Source organism: Balaenoptera borealis, assembly GCF_965194805.1.
Source record: "Balaenoptera borealis genome assembly, chromosome: 19".
NCBI classification, from domain to species: Eukaryota; Metazoa; Chordata; class Mammalia; order Artiodactyla; family Balaenopteridae; genus Balaenoptera; species Balaenoptera borealis.
The window spans coordinates 61933003-61960910 of record NC_138878.1 but is presented as its reverse complement, the minus strand read 5'-3'; the positions used below and the strand labels follow the sequence as shown (position 1 = coordinate 61960910).

At 48.7% G+C, this 27908-nt stretch overlaps 1 protein-coding gene and 1 long non-coding RNA gene across 3 annotated transcripts; one reads left to right on the top strand and one right to left on the bottom strand.

The window, feature by feature from the left end:
• Positions 1-1171: 1171 nt before the first annotated feature.
• SNRNP70 (small nuclear ribonucleoprotein U1 subunit 70) lies at positions 1172-17154 on the bottom strand. Of its 2 annotated transcripts, none has more exons than XM_082370338.1 (10): positions 16919-17154; positions 16005-16161; positions 14593-14655; positions 14425-14479; positions 9039-9103; positions 8833-8895; positions 8063-8144; positions 4745-4846; positions 2075-2162; positions 1172-1966 (listed from the first exon to the last, which is right to left on the bottom strand). In XM_082370338.1, exons 2-10 carry the CDS (start codon positions 16149-16151, stop codon positions 1339-1341), a joined length of 1293 nt encoding a protein of 430 aa, XP_082226464.1. In that variant the 5' UTR covers positions 16152-16161; positions 16919-17154; the 3' UTR covers positions 1172-1338. The 2 variants fall into 2 exon arrangements, with proteins under 2 accessions (XP_082226464.1, XP_082226463.1); XM_082370337.1 differs by having other exon boundaries at positions 1172-1993; positions 16919-17150.
• LOC309617767 lies at positions 16177-26613 on the top strand. The gene is made up of 2 exons (XR_014238122.1): positions 16177-16803; positions 21187-26613. It is a non-coding gene; the product is annotated as an uncharacterized lncRNA (long non-coding RNA).
• Positions 26614-27908: the final 1295 nt, after the last annotated feature.

Below are 27908 nucleotides of genomic sequence, written 5' to 3'. Positions count from 1 at the left end.
GCAGTGGAAGTGCAGAGTCCTAACCACTGGACCGCCAAGGAATTCCCTCAGCTATTGTAAATAGTCCTGCTATGAACATTGGGGTACATGTGTCTTTTCAAGTTAGAGTTTTCTCCAGATATATGCCCAGGGATTGCTGGATCATGTGGTGACTCTATTTTTAGTTTTTTAAGGAACCTCCATACTGTTCTCCATAGTGGCTTCACCAATTTACATTCCCACCGTGTAGGAGGGTTCCCCTTGCTCCACACCCTCTCCAGCATTTATTTGTAGACTTTTGGTGATGGCCATTCTGACTGGTGTGAGGTGATCTCTCATTGTGGTTGATTTGCATTTCTCTAAATTAGCAATGTGATGTTGAGCATCTTTACCTGTGCCTGTTGGCCATCTCTGTCTTCTTTGGAGAAATGTCTATTTTGATCTTCTGCCCATTTTTGACTGGGTTGTTTGTATTTGTTCTATTGAGCTGTATGAGCTGTTTGTATATTTTGGAAATTAATCCCTTGTCGGTCACATCATTTGCAAATATTTTCTCCCATTCCATAGGTTGTCTTTTCATTTTGTTTCTTTCCTTTGCTGTGTAAAAGCTTTTAATTAGGTTCCAATTGTTTATTTTTGCTTTTGTTTCTATTACTCTAGGAGTCAGAACCAAAAAAATTTCAATGCGATTTATGGCAAAGTGTGTTCTGCCTATGTTTTCCTCTAGGAGTTTTTTAGTATCCGGTCTTACCTTTAGGTCTTTAAGCCATTGAGTTTATTTCTGTCTATGGTGTTAGAGAATGTTTTGTCTTTTATATGTTGCTCTCATGTTTCATTTCCTCACCCTTCTTCCTGCTCTCCAACTCAGACTAACAGCTTCCCTTTCACACAAAGCTGTAGCTTCCACTGAGTATTCTAATGCCTAAGCCCCATCCCCGCACCAAGATAGGGGTATGAACAGACGCATAAGGGACGTGTGGGAGAGATGTAAAAAAGGAAAGAAAGATACAAAGGGATCAAGGACCCTTAGGGAGGGCTTCCTTATCCCATCTGAAACAGCTCTGGCGTACTGGGGCTAGCCCCAGCCTTAGGTCATAAAGCTGAAGTCAAAACCAACCAAAGTAGGGCTATCAAAAGGCAGAAGGTGACACTCTTCTAGGGAAGGAAGGGCAGTGAAAAAACCAAATGTCCATTATCAACAAGAAATTAACTTTATTTTTAAATCCAAGAGACCAGAACAAATAAGGAGACTCCTACCCTTGGCTGGCAAACTTAGGTGGTGACCAAGAAGGTTTGGGGAGAGGATGACAGCAACTGGGAGGGTAGGAACACGTCCAAGCCAGCGGTGGGAGGCCCTCTTCACTCTGGCGCAGCCTCCATCAAATACCCGTTCTCTGGAGCCAGGTACCCGTCACCTCCCTCGGACTCCATGTACATGTCTCGGCCGTCGCTGCCCAGGCCCTCCAGCCCATTGTCCTGGCCACCGCCACCCGCCCCACCTCGGGCCTCATCCCTGCCCCGTTCACCACCCCGCTCCCCCCGCTTGTGCTCCCGATCGCGATCGCGATCGCGGTCCCGGCGCCGCTCCCGCTCGCTCCGGTGGCTCCGACGCCGCTCCCGATCCCGATCCCGGCCCTTCTCCTCCGGGCCGTCGGGGCCGTCAGGACCCAGCTCCCCAGGAGGCCCGTCATCAGGGGGCGCGTCGCCGGTCTCGGAGGGCTCTGCCATGTCGCCGCCACCGCCGCCGCCTCGCAGCTCCTCCTTGCGTTCCCGCTCCCGCCGCGCCCGCTCACGGCTCCGGCTGCTTCGCCGCTTCCGATCCCGGTCCTTGTCCTTGCTCCGCTCCCTGGAGCGCCGCCGCTCCTCCTTGTCACGACTCCGCGAGCGCCGCCGCCGGTCCCGAGAGCGGGAGCGTCGTCGTTCTCGCTCCTTGTCTCGCTCGCGGCTCCGCTCCCTGCGCTCCCGCTCGCGGTCCCGGTCCCGGTCCCTGTGGGGAAGCGGGGAGGGGCCGGGCCTGGAGAAGGTGGGCAGAGGTTTGCGGCAGGGCTCCCCCGCTGACCGCCCCCGTCCCAGGACACCGGCTGCCCAATCTCACCTCTCATCATAGCGGGAGGTGTCGTCCCGGCCGGAGTGCCGGATGTTGACGTCAGCGCCCCCTCTCCGGGTTCCGCCTAGGCCACCTCCTGGGGGCGGGGGCAGACCACAGCGGGTCAGTCCGGGCGGGGCCCACAGCAGGGCGAGCGAGGGGCGGCAAAGAGCGCGGCGAAGGCCACCAAGCACCTCTGCCGGCGCCCACGGGGCCAGGTGCTGTGAGGACCTTCTGCCGCACTTCTCTAACATGACACGCACGCTCTGCAGAGATCAGAGGACTTCCGCAGCGCGAGCTGGGAGCACCTGTAATCGACTCCAAAGCCCACCATCTTCACCACTACAGACGCCACATAGCCTCCTGGCAAATCCTCTCTTCCAGCCATCCTCACCCTCACCCGAAAGCACGGCAATGGCCTAACAGAAAACGTGATCTGCTCCAAAGCCATCAATGGCTCCCCACAGCCTAAAGGCAACGTCAGGCAGATGGCTGGTTCCTTCCCGTCTCTAGAGCAAGGCGCCCTGGCTCTTCATGTCCTAGGCATTTCCCAATCTCCTCATGGTCTCCATTTCCTTCCTGCCCCAGTTTTTGGGATCATTCACCTCTTTCCCTAGAATCTCATTTCCCTTGTCTAGTTAACTGCTACTTACCCTTCACACATTAACCCAAACAATGCTTCCTCAGTAAGCCTGCCCTGACCTACCAGATGAAGCCGTTCTCCACGACTCACATACATTTCCTTCTCAGAACTTCACGTGGAGTTTCCGATTTTACATGTACATGTGTGAGTTAACAGCTGCCTCTCCCACCAGCCTGTAACGCACCATCAAAGTCAGGACGATGTCTGGCTCTGCTCGCTGTGACTGTACGTGGTACAGCATCCAGGATATAAAATCGTATGTGCAGCAAGCAGTCAAATGACTGAACAACTATAAGGAGTAGCGGATGGTCTCCTTCTTCAGATGGGGAAACATTCTCAGATAAAGCCACCTGCCCGGGGTGACTCTGCAAGGAAGGGCAGAGCTGAGACCCAGGAAGCTGCCCTCTCACGCACGCTTCTGCCCCACACTGCCTGGAAGGAAGCTTCGGCGAGGTGGGCTGGGGTTCCATATAAGGAATGACTTTCAGCAACGAGGGTGAAAAAGGAAAAGAGGCGGCCTGGATATCAAAGACATTCAAATAGGGACAAGCAACCGACCAGGCTTCTGGAATATCACAGGTATAGGGCAGAAGAGACTCGTGTTTTCAATTTTCAGGTCACAACCCAGCAATGGATCACATCATTAAATGTGATTGGTTGCAATCAATATATTAAAAATAATAATAATAATAAAGCAACAGAATATAAAATACTAGTACATACTGCCTGTAGAAAAGATAATTACTGTTTCATAAAACTTCTGTTTGGGTTAAATGTATTTTTTTGCATGTAGCAATGCACTGGGTCAAGATGCACCAGGTATCAGCATCAGAAAGTCGGAAACAGCAGACTCTGAAGGACTCACTCCAACCCAGAGAAACCAGAGTGAGATAAGAACCCGTCTGTTAAGTTCAGAGACTCAGCAGACTGAGTGTGTGGTCTACTCAGCAAAGGCAAGTCAAGCATCACAACAGCGGGCTGGGAGGCAGAAATAAGAGCAGAGGGTACTGGACCCACCTGGGGTGTCTGCACAGGGAAGATCATTTTCCCTGACAACTGTGTCACTCACCCTCATAGGAGCTGGTCCTCAATAGCCATGTTTGGATGGCAGGACCTCAGCCCCAGGTCCACGTCCAATGCTGAGCCACTTAGATACACCCGCCCCGTAACGTAGAGAGACTCATCCAGGACTGGGCTGTGGAATGCCACACTGGGCCAGTGCGGAGAGACACAGTAGAGACCAGTCCACACGAACAGCAAACAAGGCAGAAGCAAGCTGCAGAAATGCCAAAGGTGGCTCTTGACCGTTCAGGTTTGGCTACCAGGTCCTCTTGAGGCCCACAGGCATCGCCTGTCTCTGGGCTCCAAGACACTGGGATTCTGTATCAACAAGGCCCCTTTATGCTTTAAGAAGCTCAAATGTACTTCTGGTGCTTGCTACCAAACTGACCTTGACTGAGATGGCTACTTACAAATTAGAGACAGAGAGTGGGGGGGCTGAATGCAGGAGTCTCTGAGGGCAGAGGCTATCTATGTATGTCTTGCTCTTGACTAGAAGCCTGGTACACAGCTGGTGATCAAACTGGCGTTTGCTGAATCAATGAATGAATGAACAAATGAGCAGGAGCAAAGTGTAAGTGGATGAGAGAGTGACTTTCACAAGCCCGACCGTAGGCCACTTGCCAAGCTGGCTAACTGAGATGCTGAGCTCACTGAACTCTTGCCGTTATTCCCACTTTCCAGGATGAGGAAAATGAGGCAGGAAGAAGGGAAAATCCACCAGCCAGGAATTACGTAAGCTGGAATCCGACCCCAGACTGGCTTCTCAACGTCAGTACTCTTGCTCCTAACTAGTAACCCAGAGTAAGAAACTAGACCAGGAGAAAGATGGTGACGAGAAAGGCTGAGCTAGACAGGGAGAGAGCATGTGAGCAGCTAGGAGAGGAAGAGAAGACAGAAAGCAGCAGAGGGTACAGAAAAGAGGTGAGAAAGCAGCTGGCAGGACCCCGAGCCCAGCCTGAGCAGGATGTGCTCACCTAGCCGCCGGGGCCTCCAGCCCTTCACGGTGCGGCCCCTCTCCACATCCACGAGGACTCTCCTGCCATCAATCTTCTTGCCGTCTGCGTGCTTGTAAGCGGCTGCAACAGATGGGGGGAGGGGGAGGGGGGGAGGGGGGAGGAGTCCCCAGAGGGTCCTCTAGTCAGGCTAAGGCCCAGCTCTGTGGCATCCCCACCCCCCGGCCGTGTCCCCATCCACACACTTACACACGCGCACACACAGACACACACGCCCACCAGCCAGCCAGGCAACTGACAGCCAGACCAACCCTCTCCCAAACCAGGAGGGGCCTGCTCCGTCTCAGCACCTGCTTCCTTACCAACCCCCAATCACTATTGGGGGGCGAGACCACTCCCAGGCACCATCGTGACCCTAACCACCCCCCTGGGCTCCCAGGCCACTCCTACTCCCACTCGACAGAGCAGCCCCCTCCCGCCAAGGTGGCCAAAGTCGCTGCAAAGAAACTGGAGGTTAACTCAAGGCTGGACTCTGCTGTGGGGGAGGGTTCCTCCACAACCCCAGGCATGCACCCTAAAACATCATGCTGGGGGAGGAGGCCCGGCCGGGCCGCTCTGCACCCCAGTTCACACCGGTTTCCTTTTTCTGTGGTTTTTTTTGGGGGGAGGGTGAGCGTGGGGGGAACAGACATCAGAACAGAAAATGAACCAGAAGGGGGTGGGAGAAATCTTTAGGAGATGGCAGGGAGCAGAAGGGCGGGTTATGGTGCTCCCGGGGGCCTGGAGGGGCCCCCTACAGCAGGCGGGGGAGAGGGCAAGTGGAGGGAGGCACGGGAGATGTGCGGTGCTACTGAACATTCCTGCCTTACCTGAGATGACTGCCACCCAACCCCTGCCCCTGTCCCGTCTCACTCCACACCCCCAGCTCAACGCACGCCGGGAGGCCAAGCCCAGCCTGAGCCTCTCGGGAAGGGTGAGGAGTAGAGGGGGAGATGCGGGGAGAGGCACGTCCTGCTCTCGGGCAGGGCACAGCAAAGGACAGGCCTGATCCCCGGCCTGTCTCACGTGGGGCTGTCGGGAAGGCCAAAAAAGTCCCTATTTCCCACCCCCAGCCCTGGCCTAGGGGGTTGTCCTCAACCAGCCACAATACCCGGCCCCGCCCCAGCCCTCTCCCCCCCAAATAACAACCAGAGGAAGAGAAAAAGGTGCCATTTACCGATGCCGGCCTTGCGGGTGTCCAAACCGAGCGGGATGGGGGGGGCTCGGCAACTCCTGGGGGCCTGGCGAGGAGGCGGGCTTCCCGGGGGGGGACACGGGACCGCTTACCTGGAGCCCCCAAGCTTACCTGAGCACGCGCACAGACCCCACACCCACCACCACGGGGTCAGCTAAAGCTACAGGGAAGGGATTCTAGGAGCCACGGAAGGGGAGAGGAACCACATCTCCTGCACCACCTGGAGACAGGCAGAGGAAGTGGTGGACCCCAAAGAAACCTTACGGAGGCCTTGAAAGAGGGGGAGACAAGGGTTAACATCAAGTCTGGGAGCTGGAAAGCCGTGGGACTATCTAGTTTGATTTTAAAAAGAAGGCTAGGGAGGCCTTAGCAAACCTGTCCACCTTCACCTCTCCCCAATAAAGTCCATGCTGAACTAGGCACACGCCCACCCCCTCTCAGCACGTGGAATGACTTCTCCACCTCGAACTCCACACTCCCTCCCACCACCTGCTTCAGCCCAAAGGCTGGCACCCAAGGGGACAGCCTTGGGGGTCCAGGAGATGGAGTGCTGCCCATGATCTGAGGCGGAGGGGCCGCTTGGCCCCTGAACCCAGAGGAGGGTGGTAGGGAAAGGAAGTTAAGGACCGGGAACACCGTCAAGCAAAGGAACCCTGCTCTGGTTGTGTCCCAAACCCCGGAAGAGGCCCAACCCGGGAGTAACAGCAGAGAAAACATGTGACGTGTGTATTTCTAGGCTTCACTCTCTCTCCCTCTCTTAGGTCTCTAGACAGTGCAAGGGTCTTCAGGAAAATCCACACCACCTTCTGCTGTTTGCGGCCTGTCACTCGAACCCTCCCGCGCCCAGTCCCCAGTCCCATGCACTCTGGAGAGCAGCTGGGCCGCTGGGCTCCACGGCCCCTCGGGAGGCCTCAACCATGATAAGGCAGACAGGAAGGGGGCAGAGCACCCCAAATCTAGCAAGCAAGACGATTCTCCAGGGCCACCACAGTGACAGCCCCGCGAAGGCGCAGGGGCAGGGAGCGGAGGGCTGAAGGGTTCCACGTGGAGCCCTGGTCCCCGTGCATCCCGTCTTCAGTATTCCCGCCACCCTGCCACTGACGTCATGAGGCCAGGGAAGTCAGGGGGCTGGGTCGAGCCCAGCTGGAGAGGCCGGCTGCCTTTCCCGTCGGGGTTCATCTTTCCCCTCCTGGGATCAGCAGGATTACTGGAGAGCAGATGGATGGGGGGCAGATGGGACCAAGGGCACCCAAACGAGGAAAGGGCTCTGGGTGCGGGGAGGCTGAGGGGGCGGCTGGGGATGGGAGGAGGGGTGCCTCGCTGCTCCTGAGCTGCCTGGCTAAGCTGGGCTGGTGTGCGGTGCTGAATGATCTTACCCATGATACAAACCCTTATACCAACCATACACTGAGGTGTTGTAAGGGGAGCGTAAGCATCAGCTGCAAGCCAGCTGCGTGGTGGCTGCAGTGACAATAAGAACAGTCAATTAATACGGCGGCCCCTGGACACGCCGCAGCCCTGCCCGCCCCCACCCACCCATCCCTGCCCACGTGGATGCCGCCGCGGCCTCAAAGGGGGCTCTGGAGACGTGGGGGCAGGCGCTGAACACGCCAACCGGCCCACTGCCCGCTGAGGAGCAGGGCGGGAGCCAGGGTGGGGAGGCGGAGGGTCAGGTGGCCCAGCCCCAGTTCAGCTGGGGGAAGAGAGGGCAGGTTCAAAGGCCAGTCCTCATTCTAACCTGGCCGCCCCCAACTCCAGGGGGAGGGGGGGATGGGGAGAGGCTCCCCGAAACTCCGACCCCTCCCCCCACCTCCCGCTAGCCCCAGCCGCCGCCCGGCTCCCTCCTTGCCCCTGAGGTTCAACGTGTGACACTTACCTCCCCGGGTTCACACACACACACACGTTGTGGGGGATTTTGGTTTTTGTTTTTAAAAAAACACGTATATAAAAAAAAAAAAGATATATCAGAAACAGAGGGAGGAGGAGAGAGACATTGCTAATGTCAGGTTTGGCAGGGAGGGGGGTGGGGACAGACGACGGGAAGGGGCTGGGGCAGCAGAGAAGAGAGAGGGTCAGAGGGCAGGGTGCAGGCGGGAGGTACTCACAATGCATGTCTCGCTCGTGTTCATACTCGATGAAGGCATAGCCCCGGGGCTTTCCTGACCGCTTACTGTAGACCATGTGTATCTGGGGGGCAGAGGTCAGCTCTGACACAGGGAAATCCCACCCTGTCAATCGCACAGCCCGTATGCCAGGCCCTGGGCTGGGTGATGCCAGCGACAGACACCTCAGACCCTCTCTCCGTCCCTTCAAGGACCCAGAGTGACTGCTGCTCTAATGGCCCTGGGCTTTGCAGTTTATGTGCATGATGACCTCAAGCCCTTGCTACAGCCCAGAGCATTTAAGTGACTTTTAAATTAAATGAAGAAATGTCAGTTAAACATGAAGCCTTGCTCTAAAAACAAGAATCAACATACATCTTCTATAAAGGTATAGAGAAGACAGCAGACATTTCCAGCTCTGAGGGCCATACAGTCTCTTTTGCAACTGCCCCGACCGACTCTGCCTTACGGCAATAGCAGCCGCAAACAACAGTAAACAAATGGGCCTGGCTGGATACCAACAAAACTTTATTTACAAAAACCAACTTTGTAGTTTGCCGACCTGTGCTCTACATCAGCAGCAAGTAGTCACTACCTCTTTGCTGTCCTTCTGCTGTCCCAAGTCTACCGCATGGAAGTGCAGTCAGGATAGCAACCCAGGCCATGGACTCCGAAGCCAGAAACGAGGCAATGCATCCTCAGGGCTGGGAGCCAGCCTCCTCCCTCCCTCCACACACGTCCAACTCAAACTCCCCGTGCCCCAGTCCACTCACTCTTTTGATGGGTCCGTACACCTCAAACTCTCTCCGGAGCTTGGATTCTGTCGTGTCATAGTTCTACAAGGAGACAGAAATGAAGTTAAGTGGAGAAGCCCTCAGAACATCCCCGGGACCTAGTCTACTGCCCACACCCAAGCTCTCAGCAGTCGAGGGTTCCAAGACTCCTCTGGGGCTCCAGGGATTGGGAGCTGGGGACTCACCACTCTAGCCACAAAGAGAGTCTTGAAGGCATCACCCTGAGCATTGGGATCATTGTGAGGGTCCCCTGTGCAGGAAAAAAAGAATTCCTAAGTAGAAGGTGCCAAAAGTATCGTAGAGCGAGACAGAAACAGACCGACGGGCAGAGACCCAGAACTTTTGGTCACCTGGCCACCTTGGGCATGCCCCTCCGAGCCCTGGTTTCCCCGAAGCACAGCAGCCTTCATCTAAGTGGCTGATTTAGGCTGACGAAGGGAGGGCGTGAGACTGACTTCAAGCTGACAGGACGGGGGCCAGCCGACCCGCCATTTCAGACGTATGTATCCCGAGGCCCAGGTCCCTCGCAGGTGTAACTAAGCGCAAAGGGGCATCTCTGGAGAAGCAGCCTGATCCCTCCAGGCGCTGAGCTTCCTCTCTCACCTGCACGGCCACAGTGCCACCCACAGGCAGGGCCTGCAACTGCAGCCCCAGGGGAAACCTGAGATCAGGCAACCCTAAGACTGGGAGTGGAAGCCTCGCAGAGGCCAAGCCCTGCTTTCTGCCCTATGCCCTGTGGCCTCAGGGAGGAACCCACGGCTGGCGCTGGAGCCCACAAAAGGCGGGTCAGATTCTTACTCCCAGCCTTACTACCGCCAGACCACTGAGGAATAATCATCTCCACAGACAGAAACCAGACTCTTATTACAAAACCAACTCCATAGGTGATTCTGATGGGTCAGGCCTGGGAAGAAAGAAGTCTTTTTCACCAAGTATGGTGGCCCCAGCACACACAATGGCTCTTGACTCCTGCCAGGGCCCCAAAGGCACCCTGCCCATTGCCAGTGGAGGCGGTTCTTCTACAATACAGTGCTACTTTCTGAAGAACTTGCCATATTCTATGAGAATGTGAGAAAAAGAATAACATTAATAATTTATTGAACACATAATTAGGCTCAGACACTGCTGGAGACTGAGACTTATTTACCATCGTTTTGCAAATGGAAATACAACCAACCCCTGAGGCATGGAAGAGGAGAAGTGTCAGGCAGCAGAGAGGCCAAGCTCAGCTTTACATCCCAGCTTGACCTCACAGCCCAGGCCCCAGGCTGAACCCCCGCGTGTTAGCTTCTCAGAGAAGCCAGAGAATTAAAGGTCACAGATCTGTTTCCCGTGAGAGAGGATGGCTGCAGACATAAACTAAGTTCAGGACGACTTTAGAGAATTTCTTGGAAAACAGAAGACTGAACCCAAATTTAAGGGAATGACTACCTGGAAACTGATGGTAGCCTTTGAAAACAACTCCATCTTTGTGCCTGCCCCTCACTTCCTCACCAAACCTCATCCCTTTGGGTTGTAATTTTCTGTGCCCAAATGTCTCAATCTGCATCCATTCACCCAACAGATATTAAGCACTTTGTGCCTGAAACTCCCATAGGTGCTGGGGATTCAACAAAGACAAAAAAGATGCCTGCCTTCTTGGAGCTCATCTGTTACTGGAGGGAGGCTGAAGGTAAACAAGGTAAATAAGGCAACCATCTAGTTCTATCCGGTAATAGCAGAGAGATGGGGAGAAGAATTTTAATGGGAAGGTCAGGAAAGGCCTCACTGAGATAACATTTGACCTGAAGTTGTATTTAACAGGAAATAAACCTCACACCACCAGGCAGCAGGTGGTCTAACAGGTACAGCAGGAGCAGTAGAGTGGGACCCCGATCACTGCCTGGCGGAGTGGACGGAGGCCAGACAGCAGAGCGCTGAGCTTCCTGATGGGCAGCCCGGAGGTGCCTGGCAGACAAAAGGGGAAACCACCCCAGGCACACCACACGAGTCTCTATAGTTTTTGCTTAACCAAGAGGCTCAGGAGTGTGACCACAGGTAAAAGCTCGTGCAGCTGAGCCAACAGGACGCACGTATCTGAGCTACAAGAGGGTGACAATGAACTGAAGTTGAAGAGGAGCTCACCAGTCACCATGCACACACCCTCACTCCACTCGGTTCCGCTGGCAACTCTGCCCTTGGGAAATCCTTGGTTAAAGGGATTATGTAGGTAGCAGCCCAGAGCAGGGGCTCAAAGGACTGGACTGGGGAGCTGAGAAAACTCATTAGGCTTTTAGATGGCGAAGAAAGTATCTCAGAACTCTTGCTCTTGCTAAACATACCCGGCCTCCACAAACCTCCATCTTCTGTCTTAAAAGCGGGAGCAATAACCCCTGCTGCACTTGGAAGCTGTAAGTCAAAATCATGACGTATTCAATACATCAAGTGTTCAGCAAGGAGCAAGGTCCCCTTGAATGGTAGCTGTTAACTGTGACAAGGCACAGCAAGTTTCTGTACTTGGGGATGGAGGCTCTCAGAGGCAGAGAAACCCTACTATACTTGACCCATCCTTTTCTTTTCCTTTTCTTTCACAGGGAAGTTCAAACACTTAAGGAAACAGAGAACAGGGTAACAAACCCCTCGGAACCAGCTTCAACTATCACCACACGGCTACACTTGTTACATCTCTAACCCCACCAGGATTTTAAGTCAAACCCCAGATATACCACTGTAGCTGCTAATAAAGACTAAAAAAAAAAAAAAAAAAAAAAAGTAACAACAGTACTGCTATTACGACTTAAAAAGTTAACATTAATTCCTTAACTTCACTAAGACCCAGTGTTCAAATGTCCTTGACTGTTTCAAAACTAGATTTTTACAGCTGGCTCATTTAAATCAGGATCCAAACAAGCTCCACACTTAGCATTTGGCTGAGGTGCCTTTTGACTGTTTAATCCATTTGGTTCACTCCCGGCCCCCTGCCACCCTTTTAACATTTGTTAAAGAAACTGGATCACATGTTTGTCCTATACAATTTCCCACATTCTAAATTTGATTGACTGCATCCTCAGTATTGTTTAACATGCCAGGATCCCATTTTTTTTTTTTTTTTTTTTTTTTTTTTTTCAGGATCCCATTTTTAAAGTGTGGAAAACAATTTCCAACAGGAGAAGTGACTTATCCAAGGCCACACAGCTGTAAGTGGCAGAGGTGGGGTTAAAACTCAGGTGGGTCAGAGATGAATGGATAAAGAAGATGTGGCACATATATACAATGGAATATCACTCAGCCATAAAAAGGAACAAAATTGAGTTATTTGTAATGAGGTGGATGGACCTAGAGCCTGTCATACAAAGTGAAGTAAGTCAGAAAGAGAAAAACAAACAGCGTATGCTAACGCACATATATGGAATCTAAAAAAAACCGGTACTGATGAACCTAGTGGCAGGGCAGGAATAAAGATGCAGACGTAGAGAACGGACTTGAGGACACGGGCCGGGGGGGCGGGGAAGGGGCAGCTGGAACAAAGTGAGAGAGTAGCACTGACATATATACACTACCAAATGTAAAATGGATGGCTAGTGGGAAGCAGCCGCATAGCACAGGGAGATCAGCTCGATGCTCTGTGACCACCTAGAAGGGTGGGACAGGGAGGATGGGAGGGAGGCTCAAGAGGGAGAGGATATGGGGATATATGTATACTTATAATTGATTCACCTTGTTCTACAACAGAAACTAACACAACATTGTAAAGCAATTATACTCCAATAAGATTAAAACAAACAACTCATGTGGGACAGACTACAAGGTCTGTGCCCCAGCAGCAGAGCTGAAAGGTTTCCCAAGTTACCTGCTGCCAACAGTTCTGTGAGCCAGGTCCTACAGGAGCTGGGGCCACAATGGTGAGCAAATTCCATCCAAACCCTGCCTTCCTGGAGCAACTATGAACCAATGTAAGATAGATATTCACCAATGAATCCTTCCTGCAGACTGAAGTGACCAACCTGCAGCAGGACTCAGGGCTTTCAATGTACATGGGGACTCGGACCAGAGCAAGCAAGTCACGAAAGGCTTCCTTGAGGAGAGACGCTGACAGAGATACGAAGGGCAGCTCCATATAAACCAAATATCATGTGAGACCAAGGGAACAGCCCAGGCAAAGACCCAGTGACAGGAGACCATCTGGGAAGGAAGAGGCATGAGAAGAGGCCAGTGTTGGCTGGAGCAGGAGGGGAGGGGCGCATGGGCAGAATGCATCCTCAGTGGGCAGGGAAGGGACTCTGGTCTTTTTGCTGAAAGCAAAAGGAGGCTGTGTGGGAATTCCCTGGCGGTCCAGTGGTTAGGACTCTGCGCTTTCACTGCCGAGGGCCCGGGTTCAATCCCTGGTTAGGGAACTAGGATTCTGCAGGCCGTGCGGCGCGCCCTCCCCCGCCAAAAGGGTGTTAGCAGAGAAAGGTACAATCAGAGTTGTATTTTAAAAAGCCCCACAGAGGGAACTTCCCTGGCAGTCCAGTGGTTAAGACTTTGCACTTCCAATGCAGAGGGTGAGAGTTCGATCCCTGGTCAGGGAACTAAGATCCCACAGGCTGTGCAGCACAGATTGAAAAAAAAAAAAAAAAAAAAAGCCCTCCAGAACCTGGCGGGGACAGAGATGCAGGTAAACCCCGTTAGACATTAGACTGCGTGTCCAGGCTAGAGGGGCCCTGGGTGGTGGACAGAGAGAGAAGGCTCAGATTTGTGACAGGGATACGTTTTGGTGACAAGCTGGGGAAATAGCAAGAAAAAGTTGTTAAAAGCAAACTGGGTGGCCATGACTGAGGTCATGATTTGCAAAGCTGGATGACCATGTTCCAGCAAAGGAAACATCCAAAGACCAGGTTGTTGGGGAGAGGAAATCCTGATTGTGGTTTGGACACTGAGTTTGAGATGCCTTTGAGGCATCCAAGAAAAGACAGGAAGGCAGTGAGAGTCAGGGCTCAGACAGCTCTCATTTAGATGCCCAGCTTGCAGTTGTGAGGCATTTGCATAAGCTCCCTGAGGAATGGGCCACTCCAGGGAATAGGTTCTGAGTGAAGTGATTCACCATAGACGCACAAGTATAGGAGGAAAACCCAAGCCCTAACTAAAAAGGCCTCGCCCTAACAAGAAAGGGCCATTGGAGGTTGATATGCGACCCTCTTGTGAAGTCTGGTCAATGGCTACAAGGTCCCTATCCCAAACTCTAATTCCTCCTGTACCTGGAAGAGATGAAACATCCGCAGTCCAAGGATCAGGGAGCTAAGGTGGAGCCAGAACTGCCTCACTAGCCGGGACCTCACTGCCTCGCCCTGTGAGACCTGGCTGGGCTGTGGGAGCCCCTCCAAGTCCAGGCCCCTACAGGAGGCAGCCCAAGGTACCGGGCTCCTTTCCTGCTCACCCTTACTCCACACTCCCCTGCTTAAATGCCTAAACCAAATACAGTGCGTGGCAAATGGTGGGGTTAAAAGAGTGAACTGACAACCTGTTTTCCCAAATTAAAGTCTTGGGGTGGACTGGCGGAGAGAAACACAGGAGTGCTTGAACGAGAGATGAAACGAGGAAGGAGAGACTTACACATTTTTAGCTCTGTCTCGACTTCCTGCTGTCGCCGCTCAATCTTTTCCCGTCTCTGTCAGGAGAAAGGTAGACAACTGAATACAGACAGAAGTGCCCTGATGTCAGGGAACATCCTGAAGAAAGAGGCAAAAAAGGATGTGGGGCCAGAAGGCAGACACTACATACCTTCCTCTCCATGCGCTCCTCCCGAGTTTCTGCTCGAGTTGGAGGAGGGGCATCTCGAGGGTCCTGGGAACAATAAGAGGTGACAGGGTGGGAGGGACAGGGGACAACAGCATGAGACACCCAGCCAGGAAATAATAAATATCTTGGCCACGCTCCCCTGCGTGTTTACACAGACACGCGCACAAACAAACATGGACAGTTCCCAGGCGCAGATCAAAGCACGGTCCATGGACCAATGCTATCTGTGAACTGTTACTGGTCTGCGACAAGAGAAGTAGAGAAGCCAGGAATTGGTATTCAGAAACTTCTACAGCAATCTGACAGAGTTTTATGCCCGTTGAACTTAATAAAAAAATTTTGAGTTTTTACTTTGTAGTCTTTCTCTAAAAATACTAGAAAAATGAAAGAAACTCTCTTGTATTTATCAAGAACATCAACCTGCAACATATTTGTCCTCTGTCATAAACAGGAATCGGGACCAGGCCTGAAGCAAAAGGAGCTGACAGTGCAGTGCTCAGAGGTAAACAACTGGACACCTTCTGAGGGCCAGAGCAGTTCCTGAAGGCCTCAGCAAGCTCTCATCAAATAGTAACTGGCACATAACCCATGTCTGCCACTGGCCTGTAGCGATTAAATTAGTGTAACTGGCGAACAACATTTTCCAAGTACCAGTTCAATGAGGGTGGCAAATCCCACTAAAGAGCCAATCTTCTGTCATCTCGCTACTAACTTCTGCTCTGCAACTTCCTCCATCTCCCCTTTCCCACTCGATGCCAGAACTTTCTTCTTCTGACTTCTGGCAGCATTTCTCAGGTGTTCTCTGATACACCTTAAGAGGTGGAAGTTGTTATCTCAATTTCACAAATGAAAAAACTAAGGCCCAAGAGCCCAAGTCATTTATTCAAGTTTATCCTGAAAATCTCAAGCCCACGGTCTTAAGCAGCCTATCACCTGGTGCTAACCCTTTACAAATATCACCCTGTTAGTGACAAAAATGGTAAATATAAGAATAAATATTGACATTTACTGACTGCTTAGTATCAAGCCCCGTGACATAAAACTTCCAGTTATTTCTCCGTCAATATTACAGCAAAGATACTAATATCCCCTTGCTGTAGATGAAGCGATCAAAGCACTACGAGGATGCACCACTTGCCCAAGGTCACACAGCTGATAAATGGTGTGCCAAGGTCTACCTAACTCGAGAGCTTGAATCCTCAACTGGTAGTTACGGAACTTCCACAAAAACCAACAAGGGATGCATTATCAACCCCAAGCAAGACTGGGAAACTGAGCATAAAAGTCACCTGCCTAAATCACCCAGCTGGAAAACTGGCCAGGGACTGGACTCCCCAGTCCAGCCCCACGGCCTCCAGAACCCAACCCAGTCCAAGTCTGCTCAGTGAACTCACCTCAAACTCTCGGATGTATGGCGCAATGCCACAGTAAGGTTGATTGTGGTGTTTTTCATGTGGCAGTTTCTCCAGGGGTGGCAGGTACGGGATGGGGTCACGGGGAGCAAAGAGAGCCAGAAGGTTGGGTGGCAGGAACTGGGTCATCTTGCCAAGTCTAAGAGCAGAAGCAGGACCACATTATATGAGGGTGGGCTGGGAGAGATGAGGCCCCTATAACCCCTTGACTTCCAAGGAAAGAGAGAAATAGGGGCAAAATCTCAGTATCAGAACAAGTTCTGTAGGGGCACAGAGTGCTCCTAAGCCACAGGGGAAAGGAATAAATCTGAATGAGAAAGCAGGTTTTGGAGGGAAGGCTGTGCGAAGGTGGGGCGAAGCCGGTAAGGGAAACAAAGACTGAAAAAGGGTTTCTGAGTAGTGAAGTCTCAAAGTCCTGAGCAAGGAACTGCGGGGCTGAGGGTCCCTGGGGGCTTGTGGGGGCATCAAGGATCCTGAGAAAGGAGGTCCAAGGCAGTGGCGGCTGGTGGTCCCATTCCTTGGATAACAGGTTATGGGGCGAGGGTCGCAGAAAGTCTCCGATCAAGGAAGGGGATCAAAAGTAGCAAACCTCAAGCCTGGGAGTTGTGGGTAACAGATCTGGGCCCCACAGGCGAAATGAATTATGGGTAAGGGTCGGTGGAGGCGAGAAAAAAAGGCAACACACCGCAAAGGCCTGTGGGTAAGTGGCCGCTGAGGAGGAGGGGGACTACGGGAAGAGGACCTAAGTGACCAGAGAACTCTGGATAAGGGGTGCAAAAAGGTGCTGTGGCAGTGGCGCGGGAAGGGGACCCAACCGCGGGGAAGGGACTGGGGCACACCGCAGGGGCTTGTGGGTAGCGGCCCCACACCCGGTAAGGCCACTAAGTCGCACTCACCCGCCGCGCGGCGCCCTCCTCGGCCTAGCGACGGTCCGGGGGCTCGCGGCGGCTGCGGCGGCCCCTCAGCAGCAGATAATCCTGCTCTGGCTTCGACTCTGGCGGCGTCCGCGTCCCTCAGTCTCTGTCGCTCGCCTACCGCGCGTACCAGGCCGCTGCTCACGAGCCCGCGCGGCTTCGGCTCGCGACAGGGCAAGGGGTGGAACCAGCATCAAATCCCTCCGCCGTTTGCACTGCGCACGCGCTGCGCGAGTCCATCACAACTCACACACGGGGAGCCTGGGGCCGCCGTGGGCACTGCGCACGCGCAAGACCACTACCCCGCCTTCCGGCACCTTAAACGCCTTTGCCGCGGCATGCTGGTGGTCACAGTGCGCACGCGCGCTTCGCCCCAAGCCGTCTTCTTCCCCCTCGCGCTCTGCGATCCAACCGCCTCTGTCCGCGAGACTCCTCTCTATGCTCCACCCCTTTCCCTAACATACTTCCCGGATCTTGCGCGCATGCGTGTATCGTCATGTAGGGCGCTTTACCCTTCCGCCGTTTGGCAAAGAATCCCTCTGTGAACGGTGTGATTGCGTAACCTATTAAATCAGTAAACTATTCATCGAGCGCTCAATGTGTCCTCGGCCTTGTTTGGACTCTGGGATATAGCACGTGACTAAAGCAAAGTCTTTTCCTTTTTGGAGCTTGCATTGTACTGAGGGAGACAATAAAGGCATTTTTAAAAATAAATTTAATTTCATATAGTGGCCAGCACAATAAAGAAAAATAGGGGAGAGTAGGGTGTTGGCAGTGAAAGAGGAGCTATGTTAGAAAGGATAATGGAAGGCTCTTCTGAAGAGGTGACATTTGAACAAAGGCCCGATGGAAAAGAGATCGGGGCGGGATTAACAGCAAGTGCAAAGGCCCTGACTTAGGAATGATGGCAGGAATCCCAGGTGGTTGGCCAAGAGAGCAGAGAACTGGTGGCCATGTTATTTAGGGCCCTGTAGACCTGTAAGAAGTAAATATTTTAAGTTTTTTTGATAGATGCAATTGGCTGTTTAATAATACAGAAATAATTACAACATTTAAATGACTAATATGTTAAAAATATTTTGACATATTTGCTTTATGTATGTATATGGGAACTCTGAACTATTTTTTTTTTGGAGCTTTTCCATAATTCTAAAATTATTTCAAAATAAAAAGTCTAAAGAAAATAAAGCTAAACCTGCCTTAATAATGTTTTTTTTTTCTGTACCACTGGAAAGTAAATTGCTGCGGCACTGCACCTCTAAATACTTCACCATGCATCTCCTAAGAAAAAGGCATTCTTCTACATAACCACAGAACTAGTTTCACCTCTTAGAAAGTTTATCCAGTCCCTATTCAGATTTTCCCAATTGACCCACTAGTATTTTGTTTTAATCTGAACCAGGAGCCAATCAAGTTTCATGCATTGTATTTGGTTGTCATGTCTCTTTATTCTCTTTTAATATAGAATACAGACACACACACACATGCACACCCACACACACTTTTTTTCCCATATTTTGTTGGTTTTTTCCCAGAGTTCAGACCAGTTTCCAGTAGAATGTCCCACATTCTGGATTTGTCTGATTGTTTCCTCGTGGTGTTTAGTGTGTTCCACAACCTCTGTTATGCCTATAAAATGGAAATTGAGTCTGAGGTTTGAATAGACTAATGTTGAGCATTTTTGGCAAGAATGTTTCCCTGGTGATACTGCGGACTTCATATTGCATCACCTCTGGAGGTGCAATAATGTCAGAGAGCCCCACTATTATGATGCTGAGTTTGACCACCTGATCAAGGGGCTAACTGATAGATCGCTCCTTGTAAAAGTACATTTTCTCCTTGGTAATCTAAGCAGAGAGACTTTGCCACTGTTCCCCAACCACCTCATCTCTCACCTCATGGTTGTAGCAGCCATTGCTGATCTTTGACTGAATAAAGTGTTACATGGGGGAGAGGGCAGATTTTTTTTGAAAAGAAATAGGAAGTCACTAAAGGGTTTTGATCAGGAGATGGATAGAACATAATTTGCATTCTTAAAAGATCACGTCAATGGCTGGGGACAGAAAAATTGAAGGGAAGAGGCTGAAGGGGAACAGGCAGATGTTTAGGAGGCTACAGTTCCCAGGGAAGAGATGATGGCTTGGACTGAGATGGTAGTGTTACCAAACTCAGGTTCAGCTACTTGCTGCTGGAAAGTCAATACTCCAGGGACAAGTGTTGGTAGGAAAGGAAAGGTTGCTTTATTCAGGAGGCCAACAACCTGAGGAGAAGGTGGACTCATGTCCCAAAGAACCAACTCACCACTGCCTATCAGGGCACAAGAGATTTTATTTTATTCTATTTTATTTTATTTTATTATTTTATTTTATTTTATTTATTTTAGCTGCACCACATGGCATGCAGGATCTTAGTTTCCCGACCAACGATCAAACCCATGCCCCCTGCAGTGGAAGAGCAGAGCCTTAACCACTGGACCACAAGGGTAGTCCCACAAGAGCTTTTTTTTTTTAAATTAATTTATTTATTTTTGGCTGCGTTGGGTCTTCATTGCTGTGTACGGGCTTTCTTTAATTGTGGAGAGTGGGGGCTACTCTTCATTGCGGTGCGCAGGCTTCTCATTGCGGTGTCTTCTCTTGTTGCGGAGCACGGGCTCTAGGCGCGCAGGCTCAGCAGTTGTGGCGCATGGGCTTAGTTGCTCCGCGGCATGTGGGATCTTCCTGGACCAGAGCTCGAACCCGTGTCCCCTGCATTGGCAGGCAGATTCTTAACCACTGCGCCACCAGGGAAGCCCCACAAGAGCTTTTAAAGGGGAGTTTCAGGGATGTAAAGGCAGAGGGAGGGGGTTACATGCAGAACACCACAGTCAGCTTTGACAATTATCTTGAAATTGGTCATTGGTGGTCTGACCAGCATCATCTTGATTGTTTTAAGTACAGTTAATCTTCAGTTCCAGAGTCAGTTTGTTCCCATTTCTTTGAGGCCAGTTCTCGGAATTGTGGAGGATGAAGCAGCTTATGTCATGGCTACAGTCTGGTTATCATGTAGTTAACTTCTTCCACCTGGTGGGGGTTTTGGTATCTGCAAAACATCTCAAAGGAGATGACTCAGAATATTATCAAGAGCCCTTGAGGAGGAACTAAAGGTCCTTAACTTTGTTTAATGACTAAACAATTATTATTTTGTCCTGTTTGACTGCTTTTCTTTGCTTCTGCATTTTTTTTCATTTTTCTGATGAAATTTATTCTTTGGCTAAAGTTTTTTACAGACAGGAGGCAGGTGGAGGACATGGAGAGGGGGTCTGTTCTGGGAAGACCCCATAGGGTCCTGCCCCGTTACAGTAACAGTGAGGTGGAAAAGAGTGGTAAGATTCAGGATCTATTGTGAAGGTAGATCTCACTCAGTTACTATAGAAGTGGAATTAGAGTGTATGGGAAAGAGGGACGTTAAAAATAATTCCTAGAGGAAATTAAGGAGACAGCTAAATGCAATGTGGGATCCTGGATTAGATTCTAAACCGGAAAAAGAACATTAGTGGAAAATTGTTGAGATTCAAATGAGGTCTGTACCATTGGTTAATGGTATTATACCCTTGTTAATTTCCTGACAAATAATTGTATTATGGTTATGTAAGTTGACATTGGTGAAAACTGGGTGAAGGATATATGGGAACTCTGTACTATTCTTTGCACCTTTCCTGTAAGTCTGAAATGATTTTAAAATTACAAGTTTAAAGAAAAAATTTTAATGAAGCTAATCTTCCCTTAATAATAATAAGGGGTTAGATTTTCATACTAAGCGAAGTAAGCCAGACAGAGAAAGACAAATATCATATGATATCACTTATATGTGGAATCTAAAAAAAATGATACAAATGAACCTATTTACAAAACAGGAATAGACCCACAGGTATAGAAAACAAATGTACAGTTACCGAAGGGGAAAGGGGGGAGGGTTAAATTAGGAGTTGGGATTAACATATACACACTACTATATATAATAGATAACCAGCAAGGACCTACTGTATAGCATAGGGAAGTATACTCAATATTTTGTAATAACCTGTAAGGAAAAAGAATCTGAAAAAGAATCTCTCTATATATGTATACATGTATAACTGAATCACTTTGCTGTACACTGAAACTAACACAAGATTGTAAGTCAACTATACCTAAATAAAAAATAATAATAATCCTCACTCCTAGATTTGTAGACTAAGCAACTGGGTAATTGGTGGTGCCTCTGATTTACAGAGGGAAGACGTGGGGAAGAGTGGGATTGTTGAGGAGGACTTCTGCGTTTGGACACGTCAAAGATGTCTGTTTGACACTCAAGTGGAGCTGTGGAGTTGAAAGTTGGAAGATATGGCAATCATGGAAGAGTTTGGGCCTGGAAACCTAGATTTGGGAGTCATTGGAATAGACATAGTATTTGAAGCCATGTGACTGAATGAACTCAGTTAGGAGAGGAGAGAAGATGGAGAAGGGAAGACATCTGAGGACCAAGGCCCAAGGCCCTCCATCAGAATTCAGATAAAGCAAGAAGACCCAGCAAAGGAGACTGAGTAGGAGTGATCACAAATGTAGGAGAAAAACCAGGAGAGTTGGGTGTCCAGGAAGCCAAGAAGGAAAGTGCTTCAAGAAGGAGGCAGTGTTGGGCTTCCCTGGTGGTGCAGTGGTTAAGAATCCCCCTGCCAATGCAGGGGACACGGGTTCAATCCTTGGTCCTGGAAGATCCCACATGCCGCGGAGCAACTAAGCCCGTGAGCCACAGATACTGAGCCTGTGCTCTAGGGCCCGTGAGCCACAACTACTGAGCCCGCGTGCTGCAACTACTGAAGCACACACGCCTAGAGCCAGTGCTCCGCAACAAGAGAAGCCACAGCAATAAGAAGCCCACGCATTGCAACGAAGACCCAACGCAGCCAAAAAAAATCATTAAATAAAAAAAAAAAAGTAAAAGAAAGAAGGAGGCAGTGTCAAGATATGGAAGCAATCTACGTGTCCATCAACAGATGAATGGATAAAGAAGACGTGGTGTATATATACAACAGAATACTACTCAGCCATAAAAAGGAATGAAATTTTGCCATTTGCTGCAACCTGGATGGACTTGGAGGGCATTATGCTAAGTGAAATAAGTCAGACAAAGACAAATATTGTATGATATCACTTATATGTGGAGTCTGAAAAATACAACAAACTAGCGAATATAATAAAAAATAAGCAGATTCACAGATATAGAGAACAAACTAGTGGCTACCAGTGGGGAGAGGGAAGGGGGCAGGGGCATGATAGGGGTAGGGGGAAAAAAGGGTTATTATGGGACTATATGAAATCACTTGTGTGAAACTTTTGAAAATTGTAAAGCACTATAGAATTTAAAGAATCTTTCATTCAATAAAAAAAAGAAAGAAGGAGGAGGATGGACCTAGAGATTATCAATACTAAGTGAAGCAAGTCAGACAGAGAAAGACAAATATCATATGATACCACTCATATGTGGAATCGAATTTTTAAAAAATTATACAAATGAACTTACTTAAAAAACAGAAACAGACTCACAGATTTCGAAAACAAATTTATGGTTACCAAAGGGGAAACACGGAGGGGAGGGATAAATTAGGAGCTTGGGATTAACATACACACACTACTATATATAAAATAGATAACCAACAAGGACCTACTGTATAGCACAGGGAACTCTACTCAATATTCTGTAATAAACTATATGGGGAAAGAATCTGAAAAAGAATGAATATATGTGTATGTATAACTGAATCACTAAGCTGTATACCTGAAACTAACACATTGTAAATCAACTATACTCCAATAAAAATTTTTAAAAAAAGAACACAGGGAAAAAAAAAGGAGGAAGAAGAGGCAGTGTTCAGAGTGTCTAATGCTGCTGAGAAATGCAGAAACATAAGGACTGAGGTTTGGCTACCATAGATGACCTTGACTAAACAATGGGAGATGAAGAAGAGACCTCAGGTAGGGAAAAATCTTTAGAGAAGTTTTGCTACAAAGGGAGCAAAGAGAGGTGATAATAGCAGGAGAGGGAAGTGGAGTCAAGGAAAGTTGGGTTTTGGGTTTTGGGGTTTTTTTGGCCATGCCACACAGCTTGTGGGATCTTGGTTCCCTGACCAGGGATCGAACCCATGCCCCCTGCATTGGAAGCGCGGAGTCCTAACCACTGGACCTCCAGGGAATTCCTTTTTTTTTTTTCTTTAGGATAGAAAAGATGTTAAGATAGAAGGTCTTATAGCAGAATTGTCTGCTGATGGCAAAAAAAAAAAAAAAAAAATTAAGCATATACTTATCGTATAACCCAGCAAGCTCACTCTTAGCTACTTATTCAGGAGACCTGAAAACTTACGTTCACAAAAAAACATGTACATGATTTTTATAGCAGCTTTCTCCATAATTGCCAAAAACTAAATGAAACTCAAACGTCCTTCATATAGGGAATGGATAAACACATGGGCACACATGCCTTGGAATAGTACTGAATGTTAAGTAGGAAAAAGAGTCGACTCTACTTCAATAAAAAATAAAACGTAGGGACTTCCCTGGTGGCACAGTGGTTAAGAATCCGCCTGCCAGTGCAGGGGACACGGGTTCAAGCCCTGGTCCGGGGAGATTCCACATGCTGCGGAGCAACTAAGCCCGTGCGCCACAACTACTGAGCCTGCACACCTAGAGCCCGTGCTCTGCAACAAGAGAAGCCACTGCAATGAGAAGCCTGCGCACCACAACGAAGAGTAGACCCCGCTCTCCACAACTAGAGAAAGCCCGCGCGCAGCAACGAAGACCCAACGCAGCCAAAAAATTAATTAATTAATTAATTTTTAAAAAACCGTAAAGGATAGAGCTACTGATACAAACAACGGGAATGAATCTTCCATGCATTATGCTAAGTGTAAGAAGCCATATTGAAAAGGCTACATACCCTATGATTTCATTTACACTTGACCCTTGAACAACACGGGTTTGAACTGCGCAGGTCCACTCATACGTGGGTTTTTTTCAGTAGTCAATACTGCAGCACTAAACGATCCGGTTGGTTGAATTCCTGGACGCAGAACCGTGGATATGGAGGAACCACAGTACTCAGATTTTTCAATTGCATGGACTGTCAACACCCCTATCCGACCTGGAGCATTGCTCAAGGGTCAACTATATTTGACATTCTGGAAAAGGCAAAACTACAAGAGCAGAGGGAGAGAAAACAGAGCAGTTGTTTCCAAGAGCTGGAAGTGGGGGAGGCAGCTGACTACAAAGGGAAGGAGGGAACTTGGGGGGAGGGATGGAAGGTTCTATATCTTTACTATAGTGGCAGTTACATAACTATCCGTTTGCCAAAATTCATAGAAGTGTACACTATAAAGGGTCACTTTTATTGTATGAGAATTAAATCTCAATAAACTCGACCAAACAAAAAAACTGGCTTCCCCAAATTAATTCATTAATGACAAAGGGAAAAAAATAATAACTTTATAATGGAGAAACCCAGCAGACACTAGCCTAACCAAGTGATCAAAATTAATGTCACCGGTGACAAGATATAGCAACATCATGTGCCCCCAATATGATGTGATGAGAAGGGAACTTCAACTGTGTGGCATCCTCCCTCCCCGCAAAAAATTATAATCTCAATCTTATCAAGACAAGACACCAGATAAATGCAAATTGAGGGACAGTCTGCAAAGTAACTGACCAGTATTCTTCAAAAGTGTTGAGGTCATTAAAGACAAGGAAAAAGTAAGAAACGTTTGCAGAATTGCAGGAGACTAAGGGGACATGACAGCTAAATGCAACGTGGTACCCTGGGTTGGATCCTAGAAGACAGAAAGGAAATTAGTGGGGAAATGGAGGCAATTGGAACGTCATTTAGTCAACAGCATTGTACCAGCGTCAATTTCTCCGTTTTAACAAATGAACCTTGGCAATGTCAGACGCTAACATTAGGGGAAACTGGGTGAAAGATATCACGAATTCTCTGTGCTATCTTTGCCACACTTTTGTAAGTCTGAAAATATTTCAAAATTAAAAGTAAAGCAAACAAAAAAGATCGTATTATAACACAGGAATGACAACATGATACCGAGGAATAGGAGAAACTGACATTGAAATTGACATAACACGTCTGTGTTAGTTTCCTGTTGGCTGCTGTAAAAAATTACGACAGACTTAGTGGCTTAAAACAATACACATTTATTACCCTACAGTTCTGGAGGTTGGAATTCTAATATGGGTCCACAGGGCTGTGTTCCTTCTGGAGGCTCTAGGACAGAAGTCATTTCCTTGTTTGCTTTCTCCAGCTTCTACAGGCCACCTATATTCCCTGGCTCATGGCCCTTCCCTCCATCTTCACAGTCAGCAAAGTAGCATCTCTCTCCTCTCTGACCTCTACTTTTTTTTTTTCATTTTTCATTTTTCATTTTTTCTTTTTTTGTTTTTTCATTTTTAATTATTATTATTTTTTTGTCTTTTATCTTCTTTTCCCCGTGGCACCATGCACAGCATGCAGGATCTTAGTTCCCTGACCAGGGATCAGACTCGTGCCCCCTGCAGTGGAAGCGTGGAGTCTTAACCACCTGGCCACCAGGGAAGTCCCCATTTTTAAGTATTTTCTATTTTATTTTAATTTCTTACCTGTACGTCTAGCCTCACATCATCTAGGAATCTGACCTTCCTACCTCCTTCTTGTAAAGACCCTTGTGATTACCTTGGTGCCACCGAGGTCATCTGGGATAATCTCCCCAACTCAAGAGCCTTAATTTAATCACACCCACAAAGTTCCTTTTGCCATATAATATTGGGTTGGCCAAAAGGTTCATTCGTTTTTTTCCGTAAGATGGCTCTAGTAGCACTTAGTTGTCTTTAACTTCATTTGAAACAATTTTGTTAGATTGTATGTGACAGCTGTCATATCAGCGCGCATTTAAAAAAAGACGTATCAAAACTGGTGAATTTTTGTATAGCCATTTTAATATTGAAGATGGAAGAAAAAAGCAACATTTTCGACATTTTATGCTTTATTATTTCAAGAAAGGTAAAAACGCAACTGAAACGCAAAAAAAAGATTTGTGCAGTGTATGGAGAAGGTGCTGTGACTGACTGAACATGTCAAAAGTGGTTTGTTAAGTTTTGTCCAGGAGATTTCTCGCTGGACGATGCTCCACGGTCCGTTAGACCAGAAGTAGTTGATAGCAATCAAATCGAGAAATTAATTGAGAACAATCAACATTATACCACGCAGGGCTTCCCTGGTGGCACAGTGGTTAAGAATCCACCTGCCAATGCAGGGGACACGGGTTTGAGCCCTGGTTCAGGAAGATCCCACATGCTGCGGAGCAACTAAGCCCGTGCGCCACAACTACTGAAGCCCGTTTGCCTAGAGCCCCTGCTCTGCAACAAGAGAAGCCACCGCAGTGAAAAGCCCACGCACTGCAACGAAGAGTAGCTCCCACTCCCCACAACTAGAGAAAGCCCGTGCTCAGCAACGAAGACCCAACGGAGCCAAAACAAACAAACAAATAAATAAATAAAATTTAAAAAATAAAACAAAACAAAACATTATACCACGCGGGAGATAGCTGACACTCAAAATATCCAAATCAAGCGTTGAAAATCATTTGCACCAGCTTGGTTATGTTCATCCCTTTGATGTTTGGGTTCCACATAAGTTAAGCGAAAAAAACTTTCTTGACTGTATTTCTGCATGTGATTCTCTACTTAAACGTAACGAAAACGTTCCGTTTTTAAAACAAATTGTGACGGGCAATGAAAAGTGGATACTGTACAATCATGGGGAACGGAAGAGATCATGGAGCAAGTGAAATGAACCACTGCCAACCACACCAGGGGCTGGTTTTCATCCAAAGAAGGTGATGTTGTGTATATGGTGGGATTGGAAGGGAGTCCTCTATTATGACCTCCTTCTGGAAAACCAAATGATTAATTCCAACAAGTACTGCTCCCAATTAGACCAAATGAAAGCAGCAGCACTAGATGAAAAGTGTCCAGAATTAGTCAACAGAAAACGCATAATCGTCCATCAGGATAACGCAAGACTGAATGTTTCTTTGATGACCAGGCAAAAACTGCTACAGCTTGGCTGGGAAGTTCTGATTCATCCACCATATTCATATTCACCAGTCATTGCACCTTCGGATTTCCATTTATTTCGGTCTTTACAAAATTCTCTTAATGGAAAAAATTTCAGTTCCCTGGAAGGCTGTAAAAGGCACCTGGAACAGTTCTTTGCTCAAAAAGGTTAAAAATTTTGGGAATATGGAATTATGAAGTTGCCTGAAAAATGGCAGAAGGTCGTGGAACAAAAAGGTGAATACATTGTTCAATAAAGTTCTTGGTGAAAATGAAAAATGTGTCTTTAAAAACCAAAGGCACTTTTTGGCTAACCCAACATATTCAAAGGTTCTGGGAATTAGGACATGGACATCTTCCAGGGGTGGGGGGGGACATCATTCTGCCTCACATATTAATGATACAAGAGAATTAGGAGTGATGACAGGAGCTGAGTCTGCAGGTGGGACAGAGATGGGACCCAGGACACAAGGCAAGATGTTGGTCTTCGATCAGGAGGGACAGATGAAAAGCAGATCATCTGGGCAGCTGATAGAATGGGCTGTGGGAAGATGAAGTGTCTGGTAGCCTCTATGCTTTCAGAAGAATGAGGAGAGAGGGAATCAGCTGACTGAAGGAGGAGAATGAAGATTCCTCCAGGAGGCGATTCCTCCTGGTGAGGAGGACCAGGGTGAGCTGGGGATTTGAGGAGAATGAAGATGGGGAATCGCCATCTTGTGTGTGTGGCGGGTGCTGAGTGTACGTTGATGAAGGACACAGAGCAGGGTCACAGGAGGGCTGGGATTTGGGGTCCAGCCCCCCTCAGAGCCCCCTGGGAAGGCACAGAGTGGGTGAGAGGATTTACTAGGGTTAGGGTTTCACCC